This window comes from Schistocerca cancellata, chromosome 6 (genome assembly GCF_023864275.1).
Source record: "Schistocerca cancellata isolate TAMUIC-IGC-003103 chromosome 6, iqSchCanc2.1, whole genome shotgun sequence".
Taxonomy (NCBI): Eukaryota; Metazoa; Arthropoda; class Insecta; order Orthoptera; family Acrididae; genus Schistocerca; species Schistocerca cancellata.
Genome location: NC_064631.1, coordinates 290,294,200 through 290,309,081, shown reverse-complemented (window position 1 = coordinate 290,309,081; position 14,882 = coordinate 290,294,200). Strand labels below are relative to the sequence as shown.

General features: G+C 38.0%; 1 protein-coding gene across 1 annotated transcript in view; it reads left to right on the top strand.

Annotated features, from left to right (window-relative positions):
• LOC126088296 (short stature homeobox protein 2-like) overlaps positions 1-14,882 on the top strand; it is a 107,401-nt gene that overhangs the window by 18,150 nt on the left and 74,369 nt on the right. Inside the window, exon 3 of the mRNA XM_049906426.1 lies at positions 2,043-2,100. Coding sequence (XP_049762383.1) covers positions 2,043-2,100 — 58 coding nt within the window. The remainder of the gene's footprint in view (positions 1-2,042; positions 2,101-14,882) is intronic.

Sequence of the window (14,882 nt, the reverse complement as noted above, 5' to 3'; positions counted from 1 at the left end):
ATCTTCTAATTTATTTCCTGCCTTTTCCTTTAGAAGCTTTCCCAGCGTTGAGCCAAGTCTTTTCTGAACATGTCCTATGCATTCTAGTTTTGTAATCTGAATGTCAAGGCCATGTGGCTTATCTTCACAGGCTTTACTGTCGAAATCGCCGAGATATTTCGTGTACATGACACCTCTTGCACTGACAGAGCGCTGAAATATATTTCGTACTCCAGCCATCTCCATACCCCCACTTGGTCCACTGAAATTTTTTTCACAGATGTGTCATGTTCCTGGGTCATTTTGACAAACAAAGCAAAATTTACTCACCACTTCTACATCTAAAACTTTTCCAGTGTCAAAAGATGTGACCAAAACGATGCTGTTGAGAGACGTGTGCTCTCGTTTCTGCCATGAACCATCAAAACAAGCTGTTATGTGTGTGGAATTATCTTCGGTGTTTCGATTTATCGCTTGCTGAGCTGCTGTTTTCATTGACAAGTTACACACCTCAATGACAGCTGAACAAATGACTTTATTATTTGCGATTTCCGGCTTTCTCAGCTTATTTCAGCTATGAAATCTTCACGGGTTATCAGCCGAGTGGCGTCGCCTGACCTTATTATAAACTGAAAATCGCGTGGGAGGCTGAGCAACATCTAAAAGTGCACAGAAAATCTTTCCTGCCTGCATACCTTTACCTATTGATCTGAGTCCATATACAAGGCGTATATTATTGTCATACAACTTCGTTGGACCTAAGCTAGACGTCATTGTTGCCGCAGTAGATTTGCACTTAGCACATTCTAAAACTAGCTGACTCACAATAGCCTTGCGAATATTTCTGTTCTCATCCAAAGATATAATATCACCACACTCCTTACATCGTGTATGTGAACTGATAAATTCACTCACAATCTTCAAGTCAGTTATAATATTTTCACAGTTTTCTCTGTTTTGAAGGTTTATGTGACAGTCAAACACAGAATCAAGTTTTACCTACAACTTCATTCTTGATGCACTTACGGGTTGCTTGTTCGAAGTACGTGAAAGCAGACGTCTTCTTGTTTGCTGCTTTTATTACTTGTGTATTGATTTTCTTTTAATCTTGCCGAAAATAAAGAAGTTTTCACAAAAGACATTCCCTTTGCAGATATGAATCACAACAGTAATTCACGTGTGTAAATAAACAAAACAAAGTGATCATCGTCTGCTGTCAAATGACGTTCAATTGTCACCCTGATTACAGTCTGGAAAGCCATTGAAATGTAAATCAAAGGTACTAACATCACAAGGACATACCACGAGGTCATATGCACGAAGTATTACAGTAACATGAAAATGGGTGTGGCACTTGACGGACAACGTATTGTAAAATTGACCATATCTCGGAAAATTATCGTCAGATTTGCATGAAACAAAACTCATTTTACAAAGAAAACTACAAAGCATTTGAAATGACCATAAAAGAAATTTCGATTTCTTGAGCCGGTTTCGCGCATGTCTACCCTTTTAAGGCAACTAACTCGAATACTGGTATGGTTTCTTTGCAAAGGACACTGCAAATTTACTTTGCCATCCGTATAGTTTCCGAACTTATTCTCCATTCTAAATGACTAATGACATTTTCTTGATGAGAAGATAAATCCTAATTTTCAATTTTCTATTTTCCTTTCATTGATACATGACCCTGTTGATCCTGTACCTCTACAGCGAAATGGCTGATGGTAGGGGTAGGGGGTCGCCACAGTTTCCCATGCAGGCATATTTTCCATCATTTGCGATTTCATTTATCTCAATTCCCACATTCACTGGTATCCAGCAGAATCGTGTCCTGTCGTGAACATCAATTAAAATGAACAAGGAAGATGTGTAATAATCTGAAACTGTAACTGATAACTTGCATTACTGTTAGTCATATTCACATACGAAACACATTGCTATGTGTTTTTTCTGCTGTTCAAATAATGTCACTCACCGCGTCACAATGTAAGGTAGGAATGTTCATTCATAGATGTGGAGGATATATGTCCGTTTTTGAATGTCCCTTTGGTATTTTGCAGGTGTGGTTCCAGAACAGGCGTGCTAAGTGTCGCAAGCATGAAAGCCAAATGCAGAAAGGTAAGCCAAATAAATATGTGGATACCCATTGTCATATCTATTATGCAGGATGTTTCAGAATAAATCTTTCAGTTTGCAGTGGAGTGTGTGCTGATTTGTAAATTAAACCTTTAGAGTCAGTTACACTGACGATAGTGCACTGTAAATGGAGCACTTTGATAGGTGGAACCAATGATCAGAAATGCAATTAAGATTTTGTATTGATTTCATTAGTATGTGAATTATAGGTGAGTGCTATGCTAGAGTCAGAGCGCTTCCGGGCACCATGTCACCAGTGAGAATGTAATCGAGTGGCTTATCGCATGTGGGGTGTTGTAAGACAGGCTCTAAGTGTGACAGTCAAGGGCATGATAGGAAATGGGGCCAATATGACTGCATCTGTTCGCTACTCGACTCATTGGTCACTTCAATTAGTGAGTAACGGAGAAATTGGGCAATTCAAACGTCAGCATTAATATTTTAAAATGAATATCTTGCTTCAGCCAAACCATTGATTACTGTGAGTGTACTGTTGAGGGCAACAGTATGTGATAGAATGTGTGGCTGTTGCTATTACGGATCATAGACGCTACTTCAGCGCTGGACAACTACAACTGGTTTGCAGCTAAACCATCCCCTGTCCTGAGCTTAGACTTTATGGATGTGAAGTTTGCATTGGTAATCAATGCACTGTTCTAGAACAAAATAAGACTGTAATACTACATTTAAGAAATTGATGTGTTTCACCAAATTTTATGAGGCGTTCAAAGTAAATACTACTTATTCTGGAAAATAACTGAAATATTTGCAACAGTCAGCAAAATTCATAGGGTATATTAGTACGTTATAGCCTGTTGTGAAAACCTTCTGGACCAAAAGCGCTGAAAACAAAAATAAATATCTTTTTTTTTCGAAGACATGCTGATACTGCTATAAACAGCTTACCACAAGCAGATTCTGTCAGCTACTGGAACACGCAAAAAGGAAAAGAAATAATGCACAGAAAGTACATGATGAGGAGTATATGCCAGAATCAAGTACAGTGAATATTGATTATTCCTTGAGCTAGAAAAAAATAAAAGTTGGATGTAGATATATGCTGCATAAGGGATTAATGAGGATACTACATAGACCTCCTGTACTTTATGGGTTGCAGAAAACAGTGGCACACATAAGTGTCCCTGTTTAGTAGGTTTGGGCGCTGGATTACTACCATTGGACACTTGAAGTATGAATCTAGGTCTCTTAGGGTAAAGAATCGCAGTACCTATTGGCACATCTCTGTTCAGAGAATAATGTAGCATGAAAACTAAGAGTTTTGAAAAGGGCAAGGATTTCTAGAAATTACATGCTACATTCTAAGACAGAAAAGTGACGAACCGCGAAGGAACCATGCGAATGGGATGCATATCGGTAGATGTGATGTACATATACAAACAAATAAATGAGTAGAATTTCATAAAAATTTGATAATTTATTCACAAATGGAGCAATTCAATAACGTCTGGGTCCATCCCTGGCCCTTATACTAGCAATTATCCAACTTGGCACTGATTGATAGATTTGTACCAAATTCTGTCCAATTAGAGCATTATATCATCAAAATCCCGAGCTAGGCTTACATTTCAGCAAGATAACGCTCGCCCACACACGGCGAGAGTTTCTATTGCTTGTCATCGTATTTGTCAAACCCTACCTTGGCCAGTAAGGTTGCCAGATCTCTTCCCAATTGCGTACGATTGGATCACTATGGGTAGGGCCTTCCAATCATCTCGGGATTTTGACGATCTAACGTGCCAGTTGGAGAGACTCTGGCGCGATATCCCTCAGGAGGACATCCAACAACTCCATCAGTCAATGCGAAACCGAATAACTTCTTGTACACGGGTCATATGTGGAGCAAAGCTCTATTGACTTCCTCAGTTTGTGAAGCTCTTTCTCTTAAATAAATCAATCATCTAATTTTTGCGAAATTATAATCGTTCGTCTCAGAGTGCATGTTCAACACAGAATGTTTACAGTCGCTTGTGCGAGGGCCCGTCAATGTGGATGGTTTTGCGAGCTAATAGGTTTCAGGGAGAATTACAATCAGGAAAAGGCACCCATACACATGCTAACCGTAGTTGCTATCAACAACTAATCCAACTTGGTTCACCAGTCACAGGTAGCCTGCAAATCATAGCAAGTCGGTTATGGCAACTCAGCAAGCCTTTACCAGTTCATAATGGGTTTGGTACAGCAACCAGAAACATGCAGTCTTTGTTGCAGTGTTAATTTTTTTGTTTCCCAATAACGCGTTTCATCTTCATTTAGGCATCCTCGGTTAGCTAATATTTGGTAGCCGTGGGTACATGGGATACTGCACGTAAAATATCCCAGCAGCTAAATGTCCCTGGCCTGATCCCATTTGGTTTGCACTGGACTGTGCTACATGCCATAATAAGGGCATCGTACAGTGTGTTTAAAGCTTTGAACAGGGGCGTTTGCCTGTTGAGATATTTTATACGTGATATCCCAAATATCAGCCAATCCAAAGATACCAAAATAAAGGTGAAACGCATCAAAGGGAAACAACAAAAAAATTTAACACCTCAACCAAGACTGTTTGTTTCTTCGTGTCAACTCAGAAAGGGGAAGACCATCCACTGAAATAAATAATAACAGATAAGACTATTATTGCGAACGTAGGCGGAAACGACTGAAAGAAAAATCATTCCGCTCACATTGAAACGTCCCCATTGAAAAATTAAGAATGACTGTGGTGGTAAACTTCTACGTTATTTCATTTTCAAACAGCTGAGCAAAACTCAAAGTACTCAAACAGTTTTCTCTTTACTTATTCTGATCGTCACTAAACTGACACACAATATTTTTAGCACAACGCAATCAGATTTTCAATAATTCCTTTAAAACAATGGCCCTGACTAACCTTATACCTTATTCCTTATACCTTTCATAAATCACTTGCTCAGACTTTGTGCAAAAAAAAGAAAAAAACTGCAATTACTACTGTGATGAATGATCAGGACTCTTTATGGACCGTGAGGAACATTTTTGCTTTTGACCAACAGTGTATCAATAATTGTGTGCATTTGATATATTTGTTATCGTTAATATAAAAAAAATTAGCAAATAAGTATTGGGCACTGCCCAAAACAATTTGTAAAATTTTTGTGGAGCATTGGGGCTATGTAAGTAGGCTGTTTAGGTTCTTATGTTGGTAATGCCATGTAGTGCTGTGTATGAAAATCGCTGACTGGTTGGACTCATTGTTGGAATATTCGCTAGTGTAGAGTTGGGCAGTTGGATGTGAACAGCGTGTAGCGTTGGGCAGTTGGAGGTGAGCTGCCAGCAGTGATGGATGTGGAGAGAGAGATGTCAGAGTTTTGAGAAGTTACTATAAGCGGACGATCTGGACGTGTGTCCGCCAGAAAAAGAAAATTTGTAAAGATTGATGTCATGAATTTATATATATATATACATATTTAAACTCTATTAAAGTAAATACATTGTTTGTTCTCTATTAAAATCTTTCATTTGCTGACTATGTCTATCAGTAGCTGTGTTGGTAAACTTCTACGTTATTTGATTTTCAAACAGCTGAGCAAAACTCAAACAGTTCTCTCTTTACTTATTCTGATCATTACTAAACTGACACACAATATTTTTAGCGCAACGTAACCTGACTTTTAATTATCCCTACAAAAGAATAGCCCTGACTAACAATAACCTATACCTTTCATGAATCACTTACCTCACAAAAATCTTCGTTACTCGAACTACTGCAATACAGCGAGCGCCAATACTGCCAGCTAAATAAAAGATTCTAACTACTGATGGCGCTAACTACTGATAGGCATAGTTAGCAAATGAAAGATTTTGATAGAGAACAAATAATGTATTTACTTTAATATTTTTCAAAAGTCGTCATATATATATCTATCAATTCATGACATCCATCTTTACAAAATTTCTTTTTCTGGCGGACACACACCCAGATTGTCCGCTTATAGTGATATCTCAAAAGTCTGGCATCTCTCTCTCCACATCCACCACTGTCTGGTGGCTCACCTCGAACTGCCCAAGCAGCGTTGCCAACCCCAGAAGATAAAATTATGGCATTTTGTATTTAAAATTATCGTTTTTATCTAAAATTATCGTATATTGATAGTCTTAAAAAAAGAAAACAATAATGCTGATAATATGACATACATAATATTCGTTTTCAATCGCGAATGGCAAAGTCTTCTCATCTTTTAAACTTTTTATCCACAAAACCTCCTAATTACAAACCAAAACATCTCTAATCGCGATGCTAAGTACTAAAAATACGTTCAGAACCAGATAAACTCGGAAGTGTCCAAAGCATCACAGATTTTATGCAAAATTCGCTAACCCCGATCAAAAAGTAGCACTGTGTAGTGATATAATTAAAAATAATAATATAATTAAACTCACCCTAATAAGCATCGTTGTCGAACTCCACATCGGCGAAATCGGCGTCACTGTCCCGATGAGATTCCTTCTTTTTAGCATAAATTTTCGACGTGTTCATTGATGCAATCATTGCACTGGTTGGTTCGAACTGTACACAATTCTTCACACGCTGGGAAGTGAGCATTACTGCGCTGACTGTACCCGAATGTAACTTATTTCTCAATGGTGTCTTCACTAGATTCATTTTTGAAAAGATGCGCTCACAATCAGCACTAGAATGTGGTAAAACTAATATATGTAGCAAACGATTCCTATTTGGAGGAACTCTTTGTTACCATGAAGGTCCCTAGCGTTCTTTATGAACACCCAAAATTCGTCCACCTCTTTAGACCGTAGATTTTCGGGAAATTCTGCATGTGGCAATGCTCTCCACTGATCAGCAATCATTTGCATAAGCCTTTTGTCTTTTGGAGAAATCCTCTGAACCGACTTTATAAGTGGAACAAGCGTTGACGGCCTTGCAGCACTTTTTGACAATGCTATTTCTGGTGTTAATCAACTCAACATTTTTAGAACAGAATTGTTGAAATCATACCGCTTTTTTATCTCATAACAAGATACTATAAGAAACTGTTGCACTCTGTAGTAGAAATCAGACACTTTAGATTTTTGGGAGATGTTTTCAGATTGGCTCATGAAATCCATCACACCTACACCTAAATACATTTGCGTATAAGGCACAAGTTGGGCTGGGTTTGCTGGATCTATGTCTGTCAAATCTGTTTTATTGATATAATCAGGAGACATATAGCAGAGAAGGATTTCTTTGTAGGTTTTGCACATTCTATCATGCAAAGAGCAAATTACTAATTTCTCGCTTTGAAAATATTGATTCAGAGACACAAATTTCGGTAGAATCCACTCGAGAAATATAAAAAATACACGTACAAAGTTGTCCCTGAATGCCTTTGCTAACTGTTCAGCTGCATACAGGCTTTCTTCTTCCCACTTGCAAGTGAAAAATAATTGCAATGCATTCCATTGTTCTAGAATATGTGAAACAACAGTTAACAAAGATAACCATCTTGTTTGACGCAGTATCTTGTGAGGTTCGACATTACAAAACTGTTGGAATTGCACAAACTGGGTTATTCTTTTTGAACTATGCTTAAAGAATGAATACGTATCCCTTGCTATGTCTTCACATAGTCTTGGCAATTGTTTGCAAGCCTCACTTGCACATAGGTGCAATGAATGACATATACATTTCTGTATAAAAATACCAGGAAAATCTCTAATTAGTCGACTAGCAACAGAACTGTCTTTCCCCATCATTGTGTTGCACCCATCCGAAGCAAATCCTACTAAATTTTCAGGAGGACTATTATGTACTGACAAGGCTTCACGTACGAGATCGTACAAACGATTAGCAGTGGCAGCTTCATGAGCGGGCTCTGCATTTTTCTCGTCAAACAGCTGTAACAACTGCCAAAATTTAGTATGTGTTTTGGAGCTATCTTCATCAAAATACCGCACACAAATACACAAATTTTTCGTAGCGGAAATGTCAGTAGATTCATCAATTATGAAACTGAACTTTTGTCTCCGTAAAACTTCATTCAGTTCATCCAAATGACTTTTACCTATGACATTCTTTATCACCCCTGTGGCTTTTGTTTTACCCAACTGCAAGTTCTCAACTATTTTAGAATCGGGAAAGGCACTTTTAATTAAATCTGTTAAGTAATTGGCTGTATTAATAGAGATGTTATGTTCTGCCAAAAATCCACATAGCAATATTTCAGCCCTCTTGCCCTGCTTATCAGTGTATCAGACGATTTTGATTGTGATGAAAAATGGCTCTGAGCACTATGGGACTTAACATCTATTGTCATCAGTCCCCTAGAACTTAGAACTACTTAAACCTAACTAACCTAAGGACATCACACAGCACCCAGTCATCACGAGGCTGTGATGAAAAGTCAAGTTTCTTTTGTAGAGGCCCGACACATTTTGCGGCACTTAAGTGTTTTTTCCATTTAGCGTGATTTTTCACTAATGTCAACTCAGCACTGAATTCACATCTACAAACTTTACACCGAGCTTTATATGCATCATCACTAACAGGTTGTGGCCAATCTTTGAAAGATAAATCAGTCAACCATTCCTTGCTGAACTTTTGTTTCAAACGTTTTAATTTCAACTCACCACTCAGCCTCAATTTCTTCTGTGGGGTCCGCCGAGAATCTACATCACTGTTGTCACTTTCCATTATTTATATTTGAATACACTACTACAGTATTTATTTAAAAGAACACCACACTTTAATTTCCCTTAAGAACAAGAAATTAATATTCTTTTAAGAGAACAAAGACAAGTCCCAATTTCACCAGCAACTGATGACGATGGCCTAGCCCTAATAGCCTATATTGTTGTGAAACAATATTTGTTAGGAGGTAAGGGTATTCCCCGGAAGCGAATATACAGTGTTAAGAGTCGTTAGACTGTTGCGGGGAGTGGACGAGGGAAAAAAAGGAAATTGCTTATATTGAATGGAGTATGAACTTAAATATATGAAAACAGATTATTAACCTATGAAACTACTACAAATATCAATTTATTTTCATTTTAAATCTTCAAAAATTTATCGTACATTCCGCAATTATCAGCAATGTACTACCGTATATCGTGTTCACGTTGTAATTATCGTATATCGCGATAATTTATCGTATGGGTGGCAGCGCTGTGCCCAAGCCTACGCGCTGTTCACATCCAAGTGCCCAACACTACAACAGCGAATATTCCAACAATGCCAACCAACCATAGACTGCACACAGCACAGTCAGTGATTTTCATACAGAGCGCTACGTGACGTTACCAACATAAAAACCTAAACAGCCTACTTACATAGCCCCAATATATATATGATGACTATTGAACATTATTAAGATAAATACATTGTTTGTTCTCTATCAAATTCTTTCATTTGCTAACTATGCCTATCAGTAATTAATGCCTTCAGTAGTTAGAATCTTTTATTTAGCTGGCAGTATTGGCGCTCGCTGTATTGCAGTAGTTCGAGTAACGAAGATTTTTGTGAGGTAAGTGATTCATGAAAGGTATAGGTTATTGTTAGTCAGGGCCATTCTTCTGTAGGGATTATTGAAAGATTGCGTTGCGCTAAAAACATTGTGTGTGAGTTTAGTGATGATCAGAATAAGTAAAGAGAAAACTGTTTGAGTACGTTGAGTTTAGCTCAGATGTTTGAAAATCAAATAACAAAGAAGTTTAATACCACAATCATTCATAATTTTTCAAAGGGAACGTTTCAACTTTCACACTTGCGTAGTCTGCATACCTTTGTTTACAGTCCCAGCGCTCAGTGAAACAGTGATGACGTTGAGTGTGTACTACGCTTAGTCTATGTGTCACATATCATGTCAAAGTTGTGATAAATTGTTGCTGTCATAATTCATAAATCAATTGCATTACACATTGTATGCCTACTGTAGTATGGCTGTCCGCCTCAGAATCTATAGTTGCATCTCTCTACAGTGCAGATGTAATTGTTAGTAAGTGGTGCATGAGGTTTTAATGGTGCTGCATGAGTTTTTGATGTGTGCCCCACGGGTATTGCTGGACGTGTTGCATACAAAAACACCAACTGTTGTGTTGCCAAAAACGGTTAAAATGTTCATAGTAGAAGTTGTATGTTTTGTATCAGTGTTTGTCAGAAAATGTATTTGTTAATTATTACGAAAAGTGTACTTTCCGCATTCGCGTCTCATGTTGTCGATGTAACAATCGGTCGCGTCGTGCTGATTACGGGATCAACAAACATTCAGAGAACATTCTAATTCAGATAGGCTTATAAACTGTGTGTAATTAAAATTCGCGAGTGAAGATACTTCTGTTCGTATATTGTGCCACGAGACCAATAGCGATGTGTGTCACGAAAGACATGCTTCCACTTGTGAAAGTGATCGATCAGGAGCATTGTTACGATGAACTAACGCTAATTCAAGAAACTGTGACGACTATCAAAAGTAAAACTAAAAAGCCGAATAGAGATGTTCAGATAGTCCAGGTGCTAGTAAACGAACAGCCAGGCAATAGAGTGCAATGCATTACAAATAACCCTGTGTATGAAATGCCGATAACAGCTCACAAGTATCATATGACTGATTTGTGGTTTTCATTATGTGCATGTACCGTAGCCTGCAACGAATAAAATAAACAATTACAGGATTGAATTATAGTTGGTGCTTGCAGAATTGAGAAGATAAGTGACGAGAAGAAACGGTTACGTGCAATCTAGGCACACGGTTATTAAGTATTCCGATCATTAGTTGTGTGCGAGAGATCCCTAGGCTTAGGAAATCTTATGCAAGGAGTACCCCCCCCCCCCCTCTGTTTTAATCCCTCAGGCCACTTATATCACTTTCTCATATTTTTGGATGAATACAATTCAAATGCTGTACTTCTCTAAATTTCAATTTCGTGGAAGTTATGCTAAAGTGATGTACTTAACACTGCTGTAAACTAAGTATTATTAGATTTGTTTGTGGATAGGGTCCGCCTTGAGCAGAACATAGTTTTATCTTATGTTCTATTTCCCAGACATGTTTCGCTGAAGTTTCAGCGTCATCAGTAGGCTTTTATTTTCTTTCTTCTTACAAATTACTGTGGTTTTGCTGTTTTTTATGTTTTAATTGCACTTGTTTTCTTTCAAAGAGTGTCATTTTTCTATTTCCTGCATCACTGTCATTGTGAAAAAATTGTAACTGAAAAACTTTGTAACTTTCACTATCACAAAATACGAAAACATGATCAGCGAAACATGTCTGGGAAATAGAAGAAAAGATAAAACTGTATTTTGCTGAAGGCAGGACCCCCCTCCCAAAAAAAAAAATTATTTTTAAGCGAACACTGACAGAAGACCTTCAATCTCAAGATGTGTAGCATGTTGAAAGTGGTGGCGGCACAAATTTATATTTATGGGGACGCGGAATGAGATGATAACAGACTGTGTGACAAGGACAGATTTGGAAGAGATCAGACTTGAACTGTCCATTACAGACGGAAAGTAAACAGTGTGAAAAGCAGAGGATATGAGGTGTCACATGCCACAGATAAGAGAAGGCCAGTATTACGGTTTTCCCCGAGTTTGAAAAAGGAGGAAAACTACGGAACTTAGGTTGTAATGTTGGAATTAGTGAACCAACGAAATATGATGAAATGTTATTGTTATATTCACCAAATACTCTTGGCGTCAACACAAATGCAAGCCACCGAAAGTAGTTGCTGTTATTGAAAAGGCTTGCTTGCACGCAGCAACTATGCAGCCCCGTCACGGGGACAAATATATTTAGGCACACTACGCAAAAATTGACAGCAACACAGATTAGCAACAATTAACAATAATTTATTAAAATGAATTATACATGACTGGCAATGCAGTTTGAAGTTCATTTGGACTTATCAATCTTTGAACACTAATTAATACAGTACGAATCGAATGATTTATGACTAACATAACTGGCCAGTTGGGCTCTCCTTGGCGGCAACTGTAGATAGCTGAAACTGTCTTGAGGCACGGTGTTGACGCTCTCGAACTGTTGATACACTTTGTCTTAATGGAAACGTGCTTCCGCTTATATCCACATTTGACAGAAGGTTTTTCACTTCGGAAATATTTGCGTGACGTAAGGCAGGAGCATAACATAGCCCGAATTTCGTGCGTCCTCTATGGCGTCAGATCGTAACTAGGTTGTGCTACACTGGAGGCTGGCCTCACCGTGTGCCACCCTTTCTATATCGCTGTATCTCGAATCTCTGAAGGACACAGCGTAAAGTACATATATCTATGAACTGAGCGTAGCTTACTGCGCATGTTCTCAACATCAAACCTAGCCAATCTAGCGATTTTGTGACGACGCTGAAAGTCTACAACTTGTGGTAATGGGCAGATATTACACGTGTTCGCCTTGTTTTATATAAGTGTCCGCACTTTTGAGTTTTAGGGACAGGTATGGTGCAGTACTGTCGTTGCTACGAATGCAAAGACAAGTGTGTGGAAGGAGGACCAATCATTTTTCATACATATGTACAACAAATGTATAATTGTGAATGTCATGAGGCACTTTGTAAGTTGAAAAATATCGAGATACGATATTATACAGTCTTGTATTGTAGAGATAATTTCTGCGATTTTATGGCTAAGTGTTTACGAAACAAGCGCTAGATAAATTTAGAAGACTGTCTGAGTGAACTGCTAGCTTCGACCATAGATACTAGTAGACTGGCCTTGCTGTGCAGAAGCTATGGGGCTGGTGTGGCTCCAACATAAACTATGTGACTGTTGGCAAAACGTGGCGGGATTTCAAATCAGCGGTCTGCCATCCTATGTTTGTATCGTATTTTACCCACATTTCTCAGTTGACTGCCAAACGCTTCCAACAAAAATTACTTTTTTATTTGCGAAAAATTATGTCAGAACTACATTTGACCTGGATTTGTTCACAGTACCATTTATAAAATCTAACAAATACATCTGGTGGGCAGCGGGACGAAATTACTATAAACTATCAATTAAAGTGTCGTTAAAATTCTTTTAAACAGTTAGAGTGGGCTCGTGTCAAAACTTTAAACATTAGATTCGCCGCGTTTTGAGCTCTAGTCACTTATAAAAGAAAATGGGATATGGGAATTATGTGAACTGTAGGTGCCAAAATTGTCGACTTAAGGAGCAGGTCCATTTTAATCAATTTTAGGTGCACGTCAAAGGTTCAGTTCCTACTATTTTTACAAAACTTTAAACTATCAGTTTAAAAAAAATGATATTTTAGATGAAACGTGAGACTTTGAAGTTTCAGAAAATAATTTTGGAGCCTACATTTATTTAATAGTATTAGAAGGTAGGAAAAAATTCTCTTCATGTGTCGACTATAGGTGCTCTTACCTTATTATAATTTCACTTGTATATACAAAAAGGCGCGTATGTGCAGATGGCTTAAAGTTTTTCCGTTTCAGGGCCTGCATCCAAAGCTGCCTTCGGTTTTCATCCTTAGGGAACCTATGAGTAGGAACGAGAAACAGTTATACTTACTTCTGTAACCGAATTATCACAGATACTGTCCAAAATGTAATATGAGTCTGACTTTACAGGCATCACTTTCAACACTTTAATTTACGTGATACTCTATTTCAAGTGTAAAAAACATATAAAAGTCACCTCAGCAGATTTCAATAAACGCATCTACACTATCATAGAAACACTTGCACGTGAAATGTAATGCCATTTCCCCCGACAAAACGCTCAGTCAAGGTTACCGCTCAGTACAGCCATAAGCGCAACACGAAACAACCATGTTTTGCCAACATTCACGTGACTTTAGCCCAGAGATGTTGGAGCCACGAAAATGACGTCAGGGCCAGTCTATTATATATATGGTAGGAGACTGCTAGTCAGTGTATACATATCGGTGCTATGTTCACATGCAGATAATATTTATACATGACAGTCTGATTAATTTCCTCCAGTTTATGCAGGTTCTCGAACTCTTGTATGTATCTAAGCATTTCCGCATGAGCACGTTTCCTATACGGTGTCATAGTAACGTAGTTAATTCAACAGAATCGAGAATATGAATCAGTGCAACCGAAAAACGCATAAAAATATTGTTGGCTGTCATTTCTTTTGTTACTGCAAAATTCGAGAATTGATATTGTATTTATTATTTTTGTGCGTAGTGAATGATTTTACTTTTCCGATTAGACAGCGAAAAAATGTCATAGATATTTTACTTGTGTATAAAAATCGGAAGGATAAATAAAGAAAAACTGAAGATAATAATGGACAAGCAGATGGTGCAAATCCCTTACCGTGTTTACTGTAAGAATTTCACAGCTCCAGATGCGTTGTTTTTTTTCGTCACACTTCGGTGTTGTCTACAGGGCATTGTAATGTAATTAATTAGCACAGAGATTCGACAATATGAATAAGTGCAATGGGAAACGTAAAAAATATCGCTGGTTGTCATTTCTTATCCTGTTACCGAACAAACCTAAATAAAGGGGAATTTCAGCTATTATACTACGGCGAAAAAGCACAATACCTTTGCTCTCCAAATCTTTAAGCCAACTTCAGTTCTTGGTAACAAATTTTTGAGATGACTATAAAACACATATGCGAGGTTTCAGTCTACTTCTGAAGTTTATCTATCCATAGCAGCGAATAACAGTCAAAATACGCTAAGTGTTGTACGGCCTAAAATGCGCCATCCCAAAATCATGCGAGTTGAGGTGCAGCAGATGTTGCTGACAGAATTCTTGTTCTGAGCATCCGAAAGCTCACTCGACAGATA